At 45.5% G+C, this 22,561-nt stretch overlaps 1 protein-coding gene across 1 annotated transcript in view; it reads left to right on the top strand.

Annotated features, from left to right (window-relative positions):
* The window catches only part of Arhgap28 (Rho GTPase activating protein 28), a 169,682-nt gene that overhangs the window by 138,141 nt on the left and 8,980 nt on the right, over positions 1-22,561 (top strand). The window contains exons 7-16 of the mRNA XM_036173361.1: positions 1,089-1,231; positions 1,960-2,125; positions 2,227-2,318; positions 5,513-5,590; positions 9,906-10,068; positions 13,690-13,772; positions 16,321-16,518; positions 17,090-17,203; positions 19,722-19,775; positions 21,563-21,687. Coding sequence (XP_036029254.1) covers positions 1,089-1,231; positions 1,960-2,125; positions 2,227-2,318; positions 5,513-5,590; positions 9,906-10,068; positions 13,690-13,772; positions 16,321-16,518; positions 17,090-17,203; positions 19,722-19,775; positions 21,563-21,687 — 1,216 coding nt within the window. The remainder of the gene's footprint in view (positions 1-1,088; positions 1,232-1,959; positions 2,126-2,226; positions 2,319-5,512; positions 5,591-9,905; positions 10,069-13,689; positions 13,773-16,320; positions 16,519-17,089; positions 17,204-19,721; positions 19,776-21,562; positions 21,688-22,561) is intronic.

Below are 22,561 nucleotides of genomic sequence, written 5' to 3'. Positions count from 1 at the left end.
GAATCTGCCTGCTTGGTCGCTGATTTCCAAAGACTCGATCCTAGATCCACAAGAAGTCCAAGCACTGTTTAACCACCTTCCTCTGGGCTGAGTGCAAGCCTGCCTCTGCATAAGTGAAAAACCATGGCCTTCCCTTCCTCCCTCCCCTGCCATTCCTAACTCCACTCTGCAGCCTTCACTGTGTTTCAGCTAGTGTTCCTATTCACAATTGCAGTGCACTGATTTATAAGCTCTCCACACAGCTTGTGATATGAAAGCAAGCAGGCCTCTTTTTAATCTGACGGGTGAATTCTGCCTTTTGTCATTTTGTCTTGACCTTTAGTCAGGGTCCTAAGAAGGAAACAAGAAAAAGCAACTTGTTTGTAATCAAATAATTCTTTACTTTGTGCATAAAAACATTTGCCAGGCAGAGAAGGAAGGTGTCGTGTCAAAGTCTTACTCAGAACTCAGAGTTCTAGCATTGGACAAATGGTCTGTGCCAAGGAATCATTTGCTGTCGCTCAGCCTAGCTTGAGCAAAGAACCACATTCCTGTCACTGTCTCCCAGTCAGGTACTTCTCAATGTGCATTATGCAAGGTTAGACCAATATTGAATTACAGAACTCCAGACTAACCCTGCAGACCCAGTAGTGAGGTCCACACTACTTAAAAAGTGAGCATTTGTACTTGTAAAATAGAGAGGAGTTTTTGGAAGATACCCTTCTTCCTACCTCTAAGTTTCTGGGACCCCAGTAAGTAATGCCAGATCTAGATGGTGTTTTTCATATCAGAAAAATACAGAAAAATGCACTCTTGTGAGTTTGCCTCTAACCCTTAAAAACTTTCATGACATGTAAAAGTTTAAAACGTTAAAAATTAGATTGGATGGTTATTTTGGATGCTGGAGGAAATGTGCCCATAGGGGAAGGTCATTGATACTGTGTCACTGCCTAAGTGAACTCCTCCTCAGGGAGCCAGGCTCTGTCCCCCAGATTTCTGTACTCCAGCATGCCTGTGGGCTGCCTTGTAAGTACTGGTAGATTATTTTGCAGCCAGTGGCATTGACTGGCTCTCTGCTGTATTACATTTCCTATCTCTGTTTTTTTTAGATGATGATTATCTAGAAAAGAACATTCCGCCAGAGGCTGAAGAGCTGTCTTTTGAGGTGTCTTATTCAGAAATGGTGACAGAGACCCCAAACAGAACTAAATGGAAGAAGTCAGACATTAAGAAAGAAGACTATGCCGTAACTGTAAGTCAGCCTTCTATGATCAGTCTATGAACTTCTTGAGATGGCTCCCTGGGCCAATATGAGGAGGGAATTGGGGGTGCCAGGCACCAGCACTCTGTGTCTCCTGGGATATGCCTAGATGTGTTGTTTTGTGTGTAGATACCATGTTCAATGCGGGTCTTATAAGAAGGCAGTTGCTGGGTCAGTGGTTAAAAACACTTGCCGTGCAGACATGATGACCCAAGTCTGAACCTCCATTACCCATGTAAAGATGAGCATAGCAGAGTTCATTTGTAATCTCAGAAAGGCAGAGTCCAGTGAATGCCCCAAAGTTTATAGGCCAACTAGTATGGCATTCTTGGCAGCCAACAATTCGAGACCCTGTCTCAAGGGCGGTGAAAGGCAAGGACTGACAGCTGACGTTGTCTTCTGTGACACGCATGCCCATGCTTAAACATATGAGTGCACACACACACACACACACACACACACACACACACACACATACACAGAAAGATGGAAGAGGAGGAGGAGGAGGCAGCTGTGTCCACAGCTGCATGGCTGGCAATGTCCGCAGCCTCGACAGCCATGCTGTCCCACCCTTGGGGCTACTGGTTTGCTTCTAAGTAGCATAGCAGGGGCCTTCCTTTGTTCTTGAACACCTACTCACTGGTTCTGTGACCCGGAAACAGTTCTTGTGCCCTGATCTCATCTGATTGAAGAATAAAGATCTCCACTGTGTATTTCAGAAATTCATTGTTCAGAAAACCAGATTTGGGTTGACCGAAACAGGAGACCTGTCTGCGGAAGACATGAAGAAAATCCGCCATCTCTCTCTGATTGAGTTGACAGCCTTCTTTGACGCCTTCGGGATACAGCTGAAGAGGAACAAGACTGAGAGAGGAAAAGGCCGAGGTAACTAGCGAGCCAGGCTGCCGGCCGCCACGCTGGCCCGGAACACCAGGACACGCTCTGACTCTTGCTTTTTCTTCCTCTCTTGGCTGTTTTCACTGCAGACAGCGGGATTTTCGGAGTGCCACTGACAGTCCTCCTGGACAACGACCGCAAGAAGGACCCTGAAGTGAAAGTTCCCCTTGTGTTACAGAAAGTGAGTCGTGTGCAAAAGGATGGGGAGGCGATGAGCACACCGGGTGCTTCCTCTTAAAGACAGTGGGACCCTTGCAGCTTTAGCCCAAGCGTCCTCACGGTGCTCTGCAGACATGGAGATCATTTGTCCTTCTTATTCAGCCATTTTTCACTATTATGATAAAATGCCTGACACGGTACACACGAGAAAAGGACTGATTTAGACCACGATTAGGAAGGCTGAGGTTCTGAACGGTATAGTGTTACTCAGAGAAAGCCACCTTGGCTGTACCACCTCATGGCAGATGGCAACTCAGTGCCAGGGACATGTGTGAGAGGGAGCATTTGCGTTGTCAGACGGGAAGTCAGTGAATGAGAAGGGTAGAGTAAAGGTCTCCCCCTGGGCTCCATCTCTTAAAGTCCTACCATTGCACTATCACAGAGCTCCATGTTTCGGACACGGGACTCTTGAGGGATGAGCCACTTCCCACTCAGGAGTGTTCGCCGCATGCTGTGGAAGCTCCGTACATTGCTCAGCCATCAGATATTGTCAGGGGAAGACACCAGTGTTTTGTCTCCTAGCGTCCTTCAGATGCTGTTGGTGTGATGCATGTGTTTACATGTACGTTTTTTTCTCAAGGCAGGGTCTTATTATATTGTCCTGGCTGTCCTAGAACTCATGGAGATCCTCCTGCCTCTGCCTCCTGAGTGCTGAGATTAAAGGCGTGTGCCACCACCGCCTGGCTGTTTACATGTATTTTTGATTATTCTGATAAACATGTGAGTGCTTTAAGAGATGTGTCAAAAGCTAAATGTTTCAAATCACTCAAGTGTGAGTGGGTGTATTTCTGTGCATGTGTGTGTGTGTCTGTGTGTGTGTGTGTGTGTGTGTGATCATTCATTTTATGGACTTTTTTAAAACTCAAAATCAAGTTAATAAAGTCAAAAATTGGCTTTCTTCCAATCAGATTTCAAGTGTAACTATACCCACTACAAATAGTCAGGACAGAAAAATTTTGTGAAAGGACTTTTTAATTTTAATGATAGCTCAACTGCTATATCCAGACATCTCTAGGACTGCAAAATAGCTAAATACTTAAGATAAGACTTATGTTTATTTTTAATCATGTTTCTGTGTGTGCATGCACACATATGTGGGAGTGTGGGAGTGCCTGAGGTAAGAAAATGGCATCAGATCCCCTGGAGCTGAGTTACAAGCCTCCCTACAAGGATGCTGGGAAGTGAACCCAGGTCCTCTGCATGAGTAGTATGTGCTCTTAACCACTGAGCCATCCGTCCACCCCACAGGCAGCAGCTGGAACATGCTTACTTAGACACTTACTCAACAGTGACATCCAGTGGCACTTTACCACAGACCTTGCTGGGTTTTAAACCCTTTGTGAAGGGCCCATAAAACCCCCAACTGAGGAGACGCAGTTGCTTTGCTCACACTAACAATTCTGCAGTCTCTCTTCTTTCTTCTTACACTTGGCTCCTGGTGCCTCACACTGAGCTGCTTCCTGGGGTCTAGTGATTAACTGGCCGGTGATGGAGCAGAGAGGGTGGCAGCAATGGCCAGAAGATGCTGTGTCATGTGTGTGCCCAGGGCCCATCTGTGGGGAGTCTCCCCAGGGGAAAGCAGCAATGGCCAGAAGATGCTGTGTCATGTGTGTGCCCAGGGCCCATCTGTGGGGAGTCTCCCCAGGGGAAAGCAGCAATGGCCAGAAGATGCTGTGTCATCTCTGTGCCCAGGGCCCATCTGTGGGGAGTCTCCCCAGGGAAAAGGGCTCTGCCGATGATGTCATATCCTGTGGAGTCATCGTAGAGCAGCCCAAGGGGCTGGTTCATCTCCTTCTTGCTAACAAGGCAACTGGGGCATAGGAGGATGAGATAACTGAAGAGGCATGGTGGGACGGGAGCACAGAGCGTGCCAAGTCCTTGTGACTCTGCTGTTCTTCCCCCTCTGAAATTAAAGCACAAACATGTGCTTCGTCCTACATGTGGAGGTTGGGTTTTGAAGAGAACCATCTTTAAAAACCCATGACAAGAATTCAGCACGTGTTTATATGACATAGGTACAAAAACCTAGCATAGAACTTGGCCACTAGCATCACATATGAAGAGCTCAATGAATGCTAAGCCATCTGTAGATTTATGTCACATCCTCGACTCAGTGAATGACAGCCATTCGCCATTGTGATGGCGGATGTTGTGTGCCTCACAGAGGCAATTTGAGGTTCTGTCTCTCAGCTGCCGAGAGGCTCCTCTTTAGCCTTCTTTCCCCATGCCTGAAAGAATATCACAACCCAAGCACTGCTGTGTGCTGTTGCAGCCCACTCTCACCTTCTGAACTTAGAAAGGTTACTTACCCTCCACATGCCTCAGCCCCCTCAGCAGGGGGGATAATAGTACTAGAGGTCAGGGTTGAATGAGTGAGTATGTGCAGAGCACTGAGAACAGGGTTTGACCTTCAAGAAATGCACAGGAAGTGGAAACTTATTATTAAAGCTCATCACCACCATTATCATCGCCATCATAACTCCATCATCATCACCACTACCAACACACACACACACACACACACACACACACACACACACACACATCCTCACTTCCATCAACATCACCATCATCATCCCACCACCACTATCCTTACCATCATCACCACCACCCACCACTACCATCATCACCACCACCACCACCACCATCACCATGAGAATCTAAGAGAGCAGTTAACTCTTACATTGCCAACTCCTTGGTTAGTCTTCTAAAATGCTTTAAGTTCTTGGTCAGGGTCTTTGCAACCAATGAGAATAGATTTAGAAGGAATTGAGTGCATCCCAGGTAGTGTGGCTGTAGTCATAGATTTAGTATTTTTTCCTATTGATTGGTCTGCAGAAGAGAAATAATGATCTGATTTGAAAGAGTCAAGTTGGCAGAATATCATAGTAGGTAAGAGAACATGCCCCGTAGAGTAGATGCTTCACTTGGGAGGTAATGTTGAGACGTTATGGCATAGACCTCAATGGAGAATTTACTCATTGGCCAATTGGAGTGAATGTTGACCTTGTTGAGTGGTCATTAGCATTTCGGAAAACATCCATATATCAGATGTATATGCATAGTTAGCAGTCTACTGATTATTGCCTTGTTTATTTAGAATGTTTGTAGTTGTACAGAGATATTCAGTTTTTGTGATTTATTGTTGATTTCTAGTTTTTTCAGAAAGTCGAGGAATCGGGCCTGGAATCGGAAGGAATTTTTCGACTTTCAGGATGTACTGCCAAAGTCAAGGTACTCAATGTTCTCTCCCTACCTAAAAGTGTAAGCTAGTCTTAGTCAGTTTCCTACTGCTGTGAAGAGACATGATGACCAAGACAATGCTTAGAAAAGAAAGCATTGAACTGGGGGCTTGTTTGCAGTTTTGGAGGTGTAGTCCGTTTTCATCACAGCAGGGGCACGGTGGAGGCACTGTGAGAGCAGAGGGCCACTCGCAGTGCTGGAGCAGTAGCTAAGAGCTACATCTTCATCAGCAGGTAGAGAGGGAGAAAAATCAGGCCTAGGATGGGCTTTTGAAAACTCAGAGCCCACTCCAGTAACACACTTCCTCCATCAAGGCCACACCTACTTCAGTAAGGCCACACCTCTTAGTCCTTCTCTAACAGTGCCACTCTCTGCTGACTAAGCATTCAAATACATGATGAGCCTATGGGGCCATTCTTACTCCAACCACCACAGCCCAATCCCAGTGAGCATCGGAAATCTAGTGTGTGGCTGTCATTATTCCTTTGATAGTATAGTAGCACATGGCTTGCCTTAATGCTCTTCAGTATCTCTGATTATATGTTTCTTCCATGCTGGAATTCTTAAAACCTAAAATAATGAAACCTTACATTACTTCACCATCCAAACTGTTGCATGTCTTCTTTTTGAAATTTGAAACGCCTATCCCTGTTTGGGGGATTAATCTCTTCAGTTTGCTAAGTGTCTTTGGCTTTTGAAGTCATTGAGCCCATTTTCTTCCATTACCAATTGATCTCAGCTGAGAAGCATTCTTTGGCTCCCCTTTTGGCTGAGTTTCTTCTAAGAATTTGTAGCAATGCTCATAACCACAGGAATACTCACTCAGCTGTTTTAAAACCCAATTCCATTTATGGAAATGTCAGCATCTACAAATAACACCAACATGGCAATGTGAATCTGTTTGCTTTGCCTTCTTATACCCATAGAGAGACAAACTCTAGAGAACAGTAAAGAGTCCTTGAAGAGAAAACCTTTTCTGATATATTTCTAGTAAAATATCCCTTTGTGCTTTCTGATGGGCACACACTGTGAAGAGTTCATGCCTACCCTTTAGTTACCCCATTGCACTTGGTGATGGGCCTCAAAAAGAATATTCATGTGGCAATGTAAAAATGAATTTGATTATGATAGACCCATAAAAGAAAATGCCAGAGACAGAAAGGCGTTCCTTAATTAATTCAGTTGTGTACATGGTTGGTGAGTTCTATTCCTATGAGAACTGTCAAGGTAGATACATAGAAATACGACAGGATATTTTCTGGATGGGAAGATAACAAGTAGGCGGTGTCTATTGGATCCTCCAGAGCAGAGATGTGTCGGCAGTGGAAGAGAGCCAGTAGCATGGGCTGTGGTACAAGCTTGTCAGTTCCTCCTACACTGGGCAGAATGGGGCAGGCCTGGAGCATCTGCCTGCTCAGCCACAGGCTAGGTTTTCGTCAAAGAATGGGCTGCAGCAGGTGTTGAGGAGTGACCAGCTGAGAGTGTCAGCTACCCGAACCTCTTGTAAATGAGTGCAGTGAGTTCTTATTGGAAGGGAGATCTGAAGCAGGGTGGGCTGGAAGTCAAGACTCTATTTGGTGAGGAGTTGGGTAAACATGATCATTTGGAAGGCAAATAACTTGCCAGTGGCTCCTGAAGCGATTCGGGCCTGATTTATATCATGTTTTATTCTTAGGCATGCTTTCTGGGGAACTGCATGTAATGGGGGTGAAAACTAGGACTCCTTATATTGTCTTAGGTGGTCAGCTGAGCAGAGACCCCAAAGACTCAAGCTTCCTAACCAGAATCAGACTCCAGTCCCCCAGCCCTCTCTCTGCACAGATCCTCTGTCAAGAGAAACATTCTGATGTGGCCCCAGTTTAATGTGAAAACAGAAGTTACTTTTCTTCAGCTAACCATTGTGTAAAAGCTGCTACCCAAAGGCTGATCACCCTGCCAACGTGTTCTCGGACACATCCCCAAACCACATTTAGGGCAACATCTTTCCCTTAATGAGTTTGATGGTGTGTCAGCCCATTTATTCTGCTGCTTGTTAAGCCAAAAATTCAGTCCAGATGTTTTCATAGTTCTGGTCTCAGGAAAGTGAGCATGGAAGAAAACTGGGCCAGTGAGCAGAAACCAGGAACTGTGGTTAGAGAGACAGATGTGATGTGTAGCCGGGGCCTTTACTTCCCTCCTGTATTCAAACCCTCAGTACCTGTGCTTGTTTCAATTTGGATCTGTGATGTCATTCTCTGAACTACACTTCCTACAGAACATGCTTGGGAAAGACAGTTTTTAAGAATCCATTATAATCATTCCTGATTTGTGCCAAGTAAATGACACCAGCCATTTGGGGGATGCTGATATTGAGTGGTCCAGCCTTGGCTTTGCCTCTAGATGATTAGTGAGACCGACAGGGGCTTGGGCCTGAGAGGAAGCTGCTTGACCAGAGCCAAACAAAGGCATGACGGCAAAGCCAGTTCTCAAATCTGAGGCCCATGGATCATTTGGAACCAATTTAATGCTTTGGAATGTTCAATGATTTTCTTTCCAAAACAGCACAGAAATTTGAGCCAAACACTGGGACGTGTTTTAGGGAAGAAGGCAGACTGTTTGACATGTAAGATTTTCAATTCCCCTGGTTCCCGTTGTTCTGAGGTGGCTATTAGATGTTATGTAGTTACATTACCTTGTGTGTTGGTTTCTCTCCTGGAGCTGGTGGCTTCGGGCTAGCTGCTTGCATTTTTTTTAAAACACTTCAGAAATTGGTATAGTTGTGTTTGTGCTACAAGGAGATCCAAGGACATGACTTTGACCATGCCTGTGTTCTCCTTAATTGTAAACAAAAAAATAGATTTTTATTGACTGATAGATTAGCTGATTGATTGGTTAACTGGTTGACTCATTGGTCTTTTGAGACAGAGTCTCACCATTTAACCTAGGGTGGCTGCATACTTCACAGCACCCTGCCTTAGCACGCCCTGGTTTTGACGTGGTAGATCAGAATCACACATAGCTCAGCAAGCTTGACAGAGATCTCAGTTGTGCAGGCTCTGGGAGCCATGGCAGCATTTGCATCTGGCATGTTGGTGAGCCCATCCTGGCAGGAGCTGGTGAGGTGAACAGACTGACCAGGGCTATGTCTGTTTCAGGCTAGAAGCAGGTTCTCAAGAGAATGAAGCAGGAGATGGAACAAGGGGAAGGTTACCTGAGTCTAAGAGTCCTCTTTAGAGAGAGCAGTTAGTACCAGTGAGGGAGATAACAACTGTCCAGTGTTTGAGGGAAACCTGGCTGTTCAAAGGCATGGTAGAAAATGAGTGTGGCCCTGGTAAAGAAACATGAAGAATGGTTTTCATTGATAAACGGGTGAACCAGTAATGCACACTTTTCCAAGTAGAAATTTAATCTGAGTGGAACTTATAGCAGCCTATTGCTTTAACACAAGCTGCTTGCATGGTGCACCAGACCGTAGAAAGGATTGGGCAGATGTGCTAACTTGTGGAAGATGTGTGTGTGTGTGTGTGTGTGTGTGTGTGTGTGTGTGTGAGAGTGTATGTGTGTGTGGTCTCTCTCTGTGTCCATGTGTCTGTGTGTGTCTCTCTCTTTGTGTATGTATGTGTGTGTCTATCTGTCTGTGTGGTGTCTCTCTGTGTGTCTGTCTGTGTATGTGTCTGTCCATGTGTCTGTGTGTGTATGTGTGTGTCCATGTGTCTGTGTGTGTCTGTGTGTGTCTGTGTGTGTTCTGTTTGTGTGTGTGTCTGTCTGTGTGTCTGTGTGTGTCTGTGTGTATATCTGTGTGTGTGTTGGCTGAGAACTGCTGAACCCACTCAAGAAGAGGTCATTACTCTGCACGCTGCAGTGATGTCAGAGTTACTTTATTAGGACATTTCATTTCTCATTCCACATGTGAAGGAGTGGAGAGCTGGATGTTCCTGGTCTGACTTACAGGCAGAAGGGGTAGCAGAAGGATTATGACAAAAGAAAAATGAGTTTTGTCAAAATCGAGCCAAGCATTTATGGTGTGGGGGCTGTGGTATCCCGCCCAAGCCACAAAAATGAAGCTGTGGACTCAGTTAATAACGTTTAGGTTTGTGCAGAGTTAGCAAATTGTTTCAAGATTGGTACTATTTTCAGGATTCCTTTGGAAATGCTTTTTAAAAGTTAATTCACAAACAGGTATTTCATCTCTTAATCATGCAGGAAGGTTAGTGTTAGCGGTTGCTTAGGCATCGAGTTGCTAACACATAGCTTGTGTAAGGATCATGGGGAAGGAGGACATGGTGTTCGGCATCACTGAGTGCTGACTCTCTCCCTTGCTTTGCAGCACTACCGCGAAGAACTGGATGCCAGGTTCAATGCTGATAAATTCAAGTGGGACAAAATGTGCCATAGGGAAGCCGCAGTGATGCTGAAAGCGTTCTTCAGAGAACTCCCCACCTCCCTCTTCCCTGTCGAGTACATACCTGCCTTCATCAGTCTGATGGAAAGTAAGAGAAGAAGTTAAATGTGCTGGGACTAAGATCGAAGGTCAATTCAGCCTGTGTCTTTGTGTGCCTGTGTGTGTGTGTCTCTCTCTCTTTATGTGTGTATGTGTATGTGTGTATGTATGTATGTGTATGTCTGTGTGTGTGTGTCTCTCTCTTTATGTATGTGTCTATGTGTGTGTCTCTGTGTGTCTGTGTCTGTGTGTATCTTCTTCTTTCTCTTTGTGTGTGTGTATGTGTGTGTGTGTCTGTGTGTGTGTCTCTGTGTGTCTATGTCTGTGTGTATCTTCTCTCTCTTGGTGTGTGTATATGTGTGTGTGTCTGTGTGTGTGTGTCTGTGTGTGTGTCTCTGTGTGTCTATGTGTGTGTATCTTCTCTCTCTTGGTGTGTGTATATGTGTGTGTGTGTGTCTGTGTATGTGTATGTGTGTATCTGTGTCTGTGTGTGTCTATGTATGTGTCTGTGTGTGTGTTTCTGTGTGTGTGTCTGTCTGTGTATGTATGTATGTGCATGTGTGTGTTCTTTTCTGTGTACACACATAGAAGCTGGAAGTTGACTTCAGGCATCTTCCTCCACCACTGTCCACTCTTCATCTGTTGTTTGTTCTGACACAAGATCCCTACCTGATCCTAAAGCTCACCACTGTGTCTAAACTGGCTGGTGGGCACCCCCGGGTATCTGCCTATCTCTGTCCTCTAGCATTGAGGTGATTTCTCACCCTTTGATTGACTGCCTCACACCTGTATCCTTGCAGGCTGGCCTGAGATGGGGTGTGGCATGTCCCAGAACTGGAGCTTCCTCTCTCTCTGTCATTCCCCCATAACTGGACCCTGTCCCAGCTTGAGGCCAGACAGTTCAGGACTGTGTCTGCACTGAGTCTCCATCGTCTTAAACTGACGTCCGGGAGTGCGGGCCACTTCCCCGCCCTGAGTTCCCCGGCCTCTCCACCCGTCCGCTCTCCACTGCTCCAGGTGCTGCTCCACTGCTCCAGGTGGCTCTTTGTGCTTTTCAGATACTGTCATTATCACCTGTAGGACCGCCCGCCCGCCCGCCTGTCGGCCAGACACACACTGCCCCACACCAGATTTCCCTATTTTAGGTAAAACATTCAGAACACTGGGCCTCCTGGGAAATGAGCACCACAGACTGGTTTCCTCCTCATTCTGTGTTGATACCCACCAAAGGGTTTGTCGGAATGAGCTTGTGTGTCACAGCAGTGTGAATTTATGTCAGGGGACCCAAGCCTCCCACGCCAGAGCTGCTCGGAGCTGCTGGGCAGAGGGCTCCAGCAGGAAGGGGTTTGCTCTATAAGTGTAAGGACCTGAGTTCAATCCCCAGCGTCAGTATGAAATGCCTGGCATGGTAGTGCACACTTGCAACCCCAATGACAGTGACGGGGTAGAGACAAGCAGCTCCCCAAAGTGCATTGGCCAGATCGTCTAATTTACCTGGTAAAGTTCCAGGCCAAGTAAAGACCCCATCTCAATGAAAGGTGAGGACAGCTGAGAGACAACCCTGAAGGTTGCCCTCCGACCTCCACATGTGAATGTGCGCGCACACACACACACACACACACACACACACACACACACACACACGGGTGTGAGCTCTCTTCCCGCCATCATTCCCCACCCACAGCAGCCAGCGCACATTCCTGTGAGGGAAATCGAAAGAGTTCACAGAGGCACTCGTGCATCTCTGTAGAATTGGAGAGGGCAAAGCATTTCACTCCCAGTGATTGATTTGATACCAGCCAACTCTGCCGGAAGCTCAGAGTTCTGGCCGGTGACCAGTAGGGAAATAATTGCTTTTTTTTTTTTTTTTTTGCCACTTGAAAAAAGCACACATCACAATGAGATTTTGTGAAGAGGACGCTGTGAACATATGTATGTATGTGCATGCATGTGTGTGCACACATGTCTGTGTTGGAACTACCTTCTTCATGCTCACATGGAGTTCAGAAAGCACAAATTATTTACCACTCCTGCAGTTTTTGGCTCTTTTTCACATTGCTGGTTCAATAGAGTACTAGATAGTTCATCAGCCAGACTTAGGTATGTCCATGAAAAGCATACCGCCTTTCTGGGAAAATAACTTCAGGAGAAAAAAAGCTCCGTGCTAGGATGCATTACATGAATTAGCCACACATTTTTAACAAGACAGTATGTGGCCAAGTTATGTCAGTAAAATAAAATGGAAAATTTGCCAAATCAGTCTTTAATTATAAAGGAAACCTTGTGATTCTCTGGAACAGAAAGAAGGGCTGCTACGTCTCACTTGCTCCTGCACATGTTCTCTTTCCCGCTGAAGGATTCTGGGATGGGCTGCAGCCGAGGATAAGGCTCTCAGCCTCTGAGTCATACAGAAAAATAATGTCTCATCTGGTTTTGGTGCCAGACAGACACACTCTTTTTTTTTGGGGGGGGGGGGGCTTGTACTTGCTAGGCAAGCGCTCTACCACTGAGCTAAATCCCCAACCCCCAGACACACTCTTCATAGGCCCTGTAACTTAGACATGCTCACATCAATGCACATTCGTCTTTTCAATATTGCTCTAGGCCTGTGATACGTTCTTTTAAAAAATTTGACATGGTTACCTAAAATCCAAGTGGATTATGCTGAGACAGTGTGATCAGATGGGAGAATGCGCACCCCACACTCCCACACCCCACACAGGGAGTGTACACTTGTCACCAGCTCCCCAACTCCAGCACACACAGCTTCCCCTGTGGCTGTAGGTTCTCACTTGAGGTTTGCATTACTACGATGCTCAATGCTTTTGAGAACAACCGACGGCCTCCAGCCTCAGACTGTAAATTGATTATAAGGGTGCCCTTCAGCTTGAGAACTCCACAGGACTCCCAAGCATCCTCACCAGCAGACCCTTTTGAAGAGGATACAGTGAGTTGTGAAGGAGAGACTTCCTGGGCTCTTAATTTTCAGCATGGATGCCAACCCTCTGGCGCCACCTTGTGTCATTTGAGAATAAAATTCTCAACACTCCACAACTGACTAGTCACCTCCCTTAAATGTCTCCGTGAGATAGGAAATAAATAGCATTGGTCATAAAACCAGTGTGCCCACACATGAGATAACGGCTGTTTCTAGGTACTGACTTAAACATTGTATGCACATTAGCTTACTCAACCCTCCTGCCAGCCCTCTGAGCTGCATTTTATAGATGGTGAAATGGAAGCAAAAAGGGTTAACTGACTTTGTACTAAATGCAGGGATTGAATCTAGGTCTAGAACAGGCATCCTTAGTCACCATATGCTGCTGTGTCCTTGTGTGTGATGTTTATTTACTCTTGAATTGGGTTTTGTGTCTTCTGTTTGTGGAGTAAGGCAAGGTCTGTGAACACTCTTTGAAAAGGGAACTGTCATCTAAATCTTATTTAAAGCATCTTCTTGGCTACCTGCCTATAAACAGGCATCATGGGATTGAAAGGGGGTGACAGACTGGAGCTCCTGTCCAAATGAACAAATTAACATTGTTGAGCTCAAAACCGGAGTCCTTCCCACTTAGCTGTCAGAGCCCTCCTGCGCCACCAGATGTTAGCATGATTGCTGTCAGAACACATCAGCGTGGTTCCAAGCATGTGATTATTTCTGTTGTCGCCTTAGGAGGGCCTCACATCAAAGTGCAGTTTCAAGCCTTGCACCTCATGGTCATGGCCCTGCCTGATGCCAACAGGGACACAGCCCAGGTAAGCAGCATCGACCTCATCATCTATCACGGGGCTCATCTGGGGAAATTAGAAATATGACCACTCACAGAACCATCTGCATGATGCAATCCCACTGCCTTGCATGCTCCCAGTATTGTTGTGTTGAGGGAGACACAGAGAATGGAAATTCTAGAACTCTCTTTGAATATGAACATCTAGTTCCCTCAGTTCACTTGGGGCATGCTGGGTGTCTAAACAGCTGCCAAGATCAAGTGGGGGGAACAGGAGAGGTAAAGATGAGAGGCTACACAGACCAGGTCTGGAGTCAGTGAGAACAGTTATCTCCTCTGCAGTTCTGTGACCCCTTCCATCCTGGTGGGAGAGCACTAACGAGCCTTTGAGGAGAATGTCTGAGATCACTGGGCTAGGAGATTTCTAAAATATTCCTGCCTTAGAACAGATACACACAATATAATTTAAACAGTTATAGGTTTGAGGAGTTTCGATGTCACCTGGTAGAGTCTGGTCATTTTCCAGATGGAAAAATCAACACCCAGAGAAGGGATTTTCCTGCTGACAAGGTGACTGGTGGACTCACATTCATGGTTCCTCTTCCCTGACTTCCCTTCCTCTCAAATTCATCTCTTTGTTGTATGTTAGGAAAACGTGAGCATTTCTCTTGCAGTTTTGAGGATGAGTGTGTATATCTTAGAAAGCTGGTTATGCAGAACAAGCAGGCACTTGGGACCTTTGACAGGAAACCGAAGATGAGTTGAGAGAGCCCTTGATTCTAAGGCCAGTCAATAGAATGCAGAAAACAAAGATGTCAGATTGCTTTCTATCTGCATGGTTTTGGGAAGAGGTTGGGAGCTTGGGGGGCTGGGGAGGACGGGGCTAGACACCTCTTCCCCACAGAGTGGGAACACTTCTGTAACCCCAGCCCTTGGAATCTGAGGCAAGATGATTGTTGAAAGTTTCAGGCCTGTGTAGTTGGACCTGGTTATCTAGCCTGTACCCACATCATAAAGCACAGCATTATCTCAATGCAAGGGTGGGGCCACCATCCTTTTGGCGAAGAGCCAAAGGTTCTCGTAAGTGTCTACATCTTGGCGGTTTAGTGCACTTTAGAAATCACCAAGCTCCTCTTTTAATGCTTACAAAAGCTACCACATGTCAGGTGAAGATTCTGTAATTCAAAGGCAGTCAGAAGAGCCAGGCATGGTGGTTCATGCCTGTAATGCCAGTGCTCAGGAAGCTGAGGCAGGGGGATCACAGTTGGAGGCCAGTATGAGCAACAAAACAAGTTCATGAAAGACAGCAGAAAGATGGTATGTCTAAAGTCACGCTTTAAAACGTTCAGGTGCATTTGTACTAAGTATGGAGAGGCTCCCGATGTTTAAATGGTTTTCCGTTTCTCAAGGAAACAGTAAACTGGTCTTGGCAGTGGGCCTTTAAGTTAAGGGTGTTTTTACTTAGAGAATTATTTTTCTTCCTCCACCACAAAACTGCATTTTGTTTTGTTTGGGCTGCTGTGTTTTCTCTCCTTGGTTGATGTTTAATTTCAATATTTGTCAAGCTTGTTTAGTATAAAAGGTAAGTCTATTATCTGTAGACTCTATGGTAATAAGCCCATAAGAAGGGAATTACTTAATGAAACAGACAGTTGAATTAACTGCTCTCTTTTCTTCTTCTAAGCAATTGAAGGGGACACAGGACATATTTGCTCATACTAGTTGTTGATTGGTTTTGCTCTTTTGAGGGGCCTGCCACCCAGCTCCCAAATAAACCACACACACAGAGTCTTATTGTTACTTATGGATGTCTGGCCTTTAGCTTGGTATTGGTGAAATTATTAAGGCCACTCCACATAGTTAAAAGGGAGGTTTATTTAGTGGTGTAACTTACAAATGAAGGGATAGGTTGCAGGGTCTGGGAAAGGTATGGCGCAGTCCGGCAGTGTTCTCTGGAGAACTCTGCTCGGTCTACCTCCAGCATCCAGGGTCCTGGAACCAAGAGAGACCTCTCATCTGGATCCTGGGTCTTCAGTGTCCTCTTTCAGCCCCACCTTGTAGGTGTGACCATTACCAAAGCCTCAGTGGTGGTTGGAACTTCCAGGCCAAAGCTGGAATGGCTACCCACTACAGCTTGGCTTGTTTCTTGCCAGCTTTTCTTAACCTAAATTATCCCATCTAATTTTCACTCTTACCCCATGGCTGGTTGTGTGGCTGAATGGCTGCCCCTAGTATCCTCCTCCTTCCTTTGCTCCTCCTTCCTCTCGTCCCAGAGTTCTCCTATTTATTCTCTCTGGCTGCCAGCCCTGCCTATCCTTTCTCCTGCCTTGCCATTGGCCATTCAGCTCCTTATTAGACCATCAGGTGTTTTAGACAGGCAAAGTAACACAGCTTCACAGAGTTAAACAAATGCAATGTAAACAAAAGTCGCACACCTGAAAATAAAAATATTCCCCAACACATACTTGCCTTCTGACCCAGCAACACATTGAAGAGATATGGGAATGAGTGGTCACCATCGGGAAAGCCTGTCAGTGGTTCCCAGTAGAGTGACATGGCTCCCCTGTCTCTTGTAGGCTCTGATGACATTCTTCAATAAAGTGATTGCCAATGAATCCAAGAACCGCATGAGCCTGTGGAACATTTCTACCGTGATGGCGCCAAACCTGTTCTTCAGCAGAAGCAAGCACTCTGACTATGAGGAGCTGCTGCTAGCCAACACCGCAGCCCACATCATCCGCCTGATGCTGAAGTACCAGAAAATTCTGTGGAAGGTGAGTGACAGCTCTGTGGCTGTTGAGTGTCCCTATGAAATATGCTGGCTGCAGGGAGACGTGAATGTCCCGGGAGCAGGAGGAGGAGAGCGTAGTTCATCCACAGGTTCCTCAGCTCTGAATTTAACCAGCCATGACTCCAATTATCTTCCCAACATTTTGTATCTGCACTGAACTGTCCTGTCATTAGGCCCTGAACAGTACAATAAAGTGATGCCTTTCACAGCATTTGTATTGGATTAGATATTGTAAATCATAGAAAGATGATTGGAAGTATAGAGGATTCCTGCAGGTTATGTGCAAAAACACTGTATCGTGGCTGAGCATGCAAGGGTTTCAGAACCTAAGGGGTTCCTGGAACCAACTCCCCTTGGAGACAACAGTACATTCTCTAAATGTGTTCTCTCTACTAAATGGAAATCCTCATCACTGTTCTTATCTCAAGGACAAATGTCACAGCTCCTGGCTCCAAGATAATGAGGAGTTAAGACAAGTTTCCAAAACCAAAGGCTGAATCTGCGGGGATGCTTTTGCTCGGCTGTTTGCATCTACTCAACTCTTTCTTCCACAGGTTCCATCCTTCTTGATCGCCCAGGTAAGGAGGATGAATGAAGCCACCATGCTGCTGAAGAAGCAGCTGCCGAGCGTGAAGAAACTGCTCAGGAGGAAGACCCTCGAGCGGGAGGTGAGAGCATCAATGGTGCCGAGGGTGGACCCAGCAGGGCCGAGGGTGGACCCAGCAGGGCCGAGGGTGGACCCCAGCAGAGCTGAGGGTGGACCCAGCAGGGCCGAGGGTAGACCCAGCAGGGCCGAGGGTGGACCCCAGAAGAGCCAAGGGTGGACCACAACAGAGCCATCACAGTCTACAATCTAGGCTTTCTCTTTTCAAAGGAAGAATGAAGTTATTAAAACACCTCACACCTATTGTGGAAATTCTCCATAAATGGAGCACCAGGGTCCTTCTTTTGTGTTGAGCTATATGCTTTGAAGTTAAAGTCCTTGAAATGTCTATCTCTTGAAGATTATTTGGTATTCGACTTATTAGAAAGACCGAAATGACTCTCACAAAAGTTATAAGTCAGCATTTTAGCTATTTATTAAAGATAATAAAGTTGTCATGGTTTAAACGTGAAGTGTCACACTCACACTCACACACACACAACAAAACAACAGAGCCCCTCCCCCTCTAGCTTGTATGCCTAGTCGTATACTCAGCTGTGGATGTCCACGTGACCCTCTAAATCCTAGGAACATGTGAGCTGTAGACGTTATGCAATATTTCCCCAACTGTTACCCATTGCAGTAGGTAACCAACCATGCACACAACACCACTGTGCCCACAGCTCTGACAAGTTCCAAGACAGGCAACATACCACAGGCCGTTCATGCCCCCAGACAAGTCACAAGTAGTTGGAATTCTTGGTGAGTGAGGCGCATCCTTTGGTACCTAAGTCCAGGATGCAGGCAGTGACAGACACCAGGTACAGGTGCAGGTGGTACGCCATCAGACTTAGGCTGAGCTGAGGAACAGGGGCGGGGAAAGTGGAAGTGATGGGAGGAGGGTCAGTTGAAGGTCGCTGCGAGCTACGTGCTGAGTTCAAGACTGACTACATTCTGAGACCCTGCCTCAAAAGAAAACAACACAACCGTAAGCAGTTAGGAAGTGCGGCCATTTCGTCCTCTCACAGCCTTTGACCTCCACAAGTCCCTGCCTCATGCTCTTCCATGGCTGCATCTTAGCATTCAGAGCTCCGGCAGGTCTGGCCAGTGGTTTCCGAGTTTCTTACACTTGTCATTTCCATTCTGGAAGGTTGAATGACACCGAGTTAAAGCCAAGGTCGGGCTGCCAGGTAGAAGGGCCCGGCCCACTGCAGTTCATCCTTGGAGCCTTGGTGTTCTTAGCATACAAAATTCCAAGACAGACAATGGTGGCCCTTTCACGGGCTTGTCATTGGGATGGACTCCCATGATGTGTGTAAGATGTGTGTAAGATGTGATGCTCTCGACAATGCGGTAGGAACGCTAGCCATTTTAATGCTTTGACGGCCTACAGAAGCAAGCGCTGAGAGACAGAACACTTCAGTTCCATTGTGACAGGTCAGGCTTTAATGCTTCATGTCAATTGGAATAAAGAATTAACAGGTTACAAATTCCAATAGTTGAGTTGAGAAGAGCTAGTGGGGTGTCTCCACCAGTAAAGGGACCTGCTGCACAGCCCTGAAAACCTGAGTTCAATCCCGGGGACACACATGGTGGAAGGAGAGAATTGACTCCTACACGCTGTCTTCAGACCCACCCAAACACATAATCAGTCAATCAAGTAGTAAGTAAATGAATGTACTAAAAACTCAGAAAGACAAGAAAATAAAATTTAGTCACCGCTGACCTCTACCCTTGGAGAAAAAAAAAAAAAACGCCACCAGGAGCAGGGTGTGTGTCCACTGAAACTCACAGATGTGCCCACCCCAGATGCTCTGTGCTCACGCAGCAAATATAAAGCCACTCAATCCTCTGTATCCACAGACTCTACATGTGAAGATGGAAAATACTCTATAAATCACTGTTGCATTGGTTCTGAACATGGACAGACCTTTCCGGTGTTGCTTTTCTGTAAACAATACATGGCAACTTATTTACATAGCATTTATAGTGGGTTAGGTCCCACAAGCCAGCTAGGAATGACTTGAAGTGTTTGGGGATGATGTGTGCCTGTGCTGTTTTCTATAGGGCACTTGAGGATCAGTAGCCTTTGGCGTGTGGGGGTTGTGGAACCAGTGCTCTGTGGATCCCAATGATTCCCGCATGAGTTCCTCCTGTTTTATGTGACTGCAGCACATAGAAAACACTGTCTCTAATCTCGATTGTGGCTTAAGAACAGCAGCATATGTCCCAGAACAGTGTGCCCACCTCTTTGGCTTCTTTTGTATAATCTTCTATGGATGTACAATAGTTCGTTCAGGCCACCTAGAGGGGTGAGTCCCAGATGGTATCCCATTCATTTCTCTTAGGATTTGAGCTTTCGTGAATAAACTAGTATATATGTCATTGTTTTCACAATTGAAATATGTTTGAAGTTGAATTTATAGATGAGGCATTGTAGGGTCAAAGGGCTAAAATGTTTTGCACATGGCTTATACCAGGCCAAAACAACATGTACTTATGTTCTCGGGGTTTGTCTGAAAGATGGAATGTGTTCTCTTTAGGTTTCAAGCCCCAAGACCTCAAAGGTACCACAAAAATCACCTTCAAGAAGAATGGTAAGGATTTTTGTTCTTTCTGGCTAATGGGGTGTGTGTGTGTGTGTGTGTGAGAGAGAGAGAGAGAGAGAGAGAGAGAGAGAGAGAGAGAGAGAGAGAGAGAAAATTTGTGTGTGAGAGAGAATGTGTATGTGTGTGTTATGTGTATGTGAATGCTGTGGTGTGTGTGTGAGAGAATGTGAGTGTGTGTGGTGTGTGCATGTGAATGTTTGTATTGTGTGCATGTGTGAGTGCATGTGTTATGTGTATGTGTGAGTATTTGTGTGTATGTGAGTGTTTTGTGTGTGTGTGTGTGTGTGTGTGTGTGTGTGTGTGTGATGCTGGGCACTGAACACAGAGCACCGTGCACACTAGGCAATCAGGGAGCTTTCCGTCACTTCTGTCACTGTTCATCTCTGAGATGGTCGCACTGTGTAGCCAAGGCTGGCCCTAAACATTTCTTTCTTGTCCCCATGACCTGAACACACTGATTAGAGGCATGTTCCACTATGCCCAACACCTGTAACTATTAATGCTCTATGTAGGACTCTGTGACCATGTCCACTACATTCTTGGGCCCCAGTCTGCCCGTCAAGCTTGCCCTTTTCAGTCTGCACATGAAACAATGATATAGGGACTTTTTGGGTGCATGGTTAGGTAGCTGTACAAAGGCACGAAGGTCTCCAGAGTTGTAACACATGTGAGTCTGTTCTGTTAAGAGACCCAGTAGTGTTGGAGTATGAACTGGTCTTACAGAGACATCTGAGGAACTCAGAGGAAAGAGGTCTTGAGGTACTAAAAAGGGTGTTTTAGGAATGTAGTCTTGACTGCAGTAGGCCATGGTCTCTGCTTTAGTTTCCTAGGGCTACCATAACAATGTAACATAGTTGGGATGGCTGAGACAATAGAGATTTATAGTCTTCTGATTTGGGAACTTAAAATCCCTGTCAAAATGTCAGTAGAGTGGGTTTCTTCTGGGCAGTCCTCTTCTAGCCTTTGGTGATGCCAACAGTCTGTGTCAGATGTATCATTCTAGTCTCCTGTGGTGTCTCACTGTGTGCCCTGTGTCTCTTCTCTTCTCTTTAGGACACAGCTCTCACCAGAGTAAGATATTTTGGTTTGACTGCATCTTTACTAATTACTCTACTTTTGAGCTTATTTCCAAATAAAGTGACATTCTGAGGTTCTGGGGGTTAGTACTTCAATATAGTATTTCAAGAGACCAGTTAACATAGTGTTCTAGGGCGTAATTTGTGTTCTGTAGGTTCATACATATATGTATACATATGTGCGTGTATATGTCTACATCTTAAAGTAAGGATTTTAGGATATTGTTCAATAAAGATACTAATAAATATTATATATATATATATATATATATAAAGATACTGATAAATATCATTAGATTTAGATATATGTATATACTATTTGTTCAATGGAGATACATATATTTCATTATAAATGTGTGTATATGTATGTATGTATATATATGTGTGTATTAATTATATAGGGTTTTAAAGATATTGTTCAATAAAGATACTGATAAATATCATTAGATATTTGTCAGAATGCACATTTTTTTCTCTATGATTCCAAAGCATTTGCATGAGGCCTCAGTGTAAAGAGAGTAGACGCTCAGGTCAGATGTAGTCATTAGTCTTCTGATGAAGCAGGAAGGCATGCTCCACTCTGTTGAGTATTGCTCATGTGTATGTGTATGCCTCATTCTCAGTGTACCTGATTTTCTTCTCTTAAGTGCAGTCATTGAGCCCTAGTTTGACAATGTTTTGATCTTTTCTCATTGACAGTCTGACGTGCCGGAAGGTGTCATAAGGGTCCATGCTCCACTTCTGTCCAAAGTGTCAATGGCCATTCAGCTCAACAGTCAGACCAAAGCCAAAGACATCCTCGCGAAATTTCAGTATGAGAACAGGTGAGTGTGCCAGCCAGAAGGTAGAGTGCACTAGCCTGGAGGTAGGATGTGTCAGCCTGGAGGTAGCGTGTGTCAACATATGGAAGATGAGCTTTCACGGCCCACCACTCCACTCCTGCATCTGTGGGTCTTGAACAATTGCAGCTGTTACTTTGGGATTTGACAAGTAGATTAGAAGGGTTGATAGCTGAGAGTGGACAATAGGATTATCACCAACAGGCCAGCTTCTAAAGGAGTTGGTACACATAAAATTCTTTAAGATTTATTTTTAATCTTTCATTCAAGCATATATGTATCTGCCATGTGTGAAGGTGCCCACAGAGGTTCTGTTGAGTCCCTGGGGACTGGAGTTCCAGGCAGTTGTGAGCTGGGAATTGAACTCAGTTTACTGGAAGGCAGGCAAGCCTTCTTAACAGCTGGGTCCTCTCTTCAGCCCCATAATTCTTCTTTTGATAAGTTATTCGGTCAATGAATTTTATCTTTTATTAGGATGAAAAACATGGCAGTTAGTTTTGTCAATGTCTTGACCAATTTCCAGAAGCATCATGTAGGCTCCCTGGACAGCATTACTGCTCCTTTTCAAGCCTGCAGGCAGTCATGCCCAGCACCCAGCATCCAAAGGACGCCCACAGCTCTCCTCATGTATCTCCAAAAGTGACCATAAAAGAGTATTAGCCATCCTTATAGGAACGCATCCTTGATAGAAACACCTTACCCTACAGTTTTCAAATGACAAGGTATTAGGCTGCTGTGGCAAAGAACAATCTTCCATAAGTGGCTCAAAGTACCTCCCACCACTAATCAGTTCCCCAAGCCCTGGACCGGCAGGCAAACAGCTACCCAGCTGCTTAAGCTTGCCCACAAGTACATGCCA

This window comes from Onychomys torridus, chromosome 23 (genome assembly GCF_903995425.1).
Source record: "Onychomys torridus chromosome 23, mOncTor1.1, whole genome shotgun sequence".
NCBI classification, from domain to species: Eukaryota; Metazoa; Chordata; class Mammalia; order Rodentia; family Cricetidae; genus Onychomys; species Onychomys torridus.
This window is presented reverse-complemented; position numbering and strand designations above follow the sequence as displayed.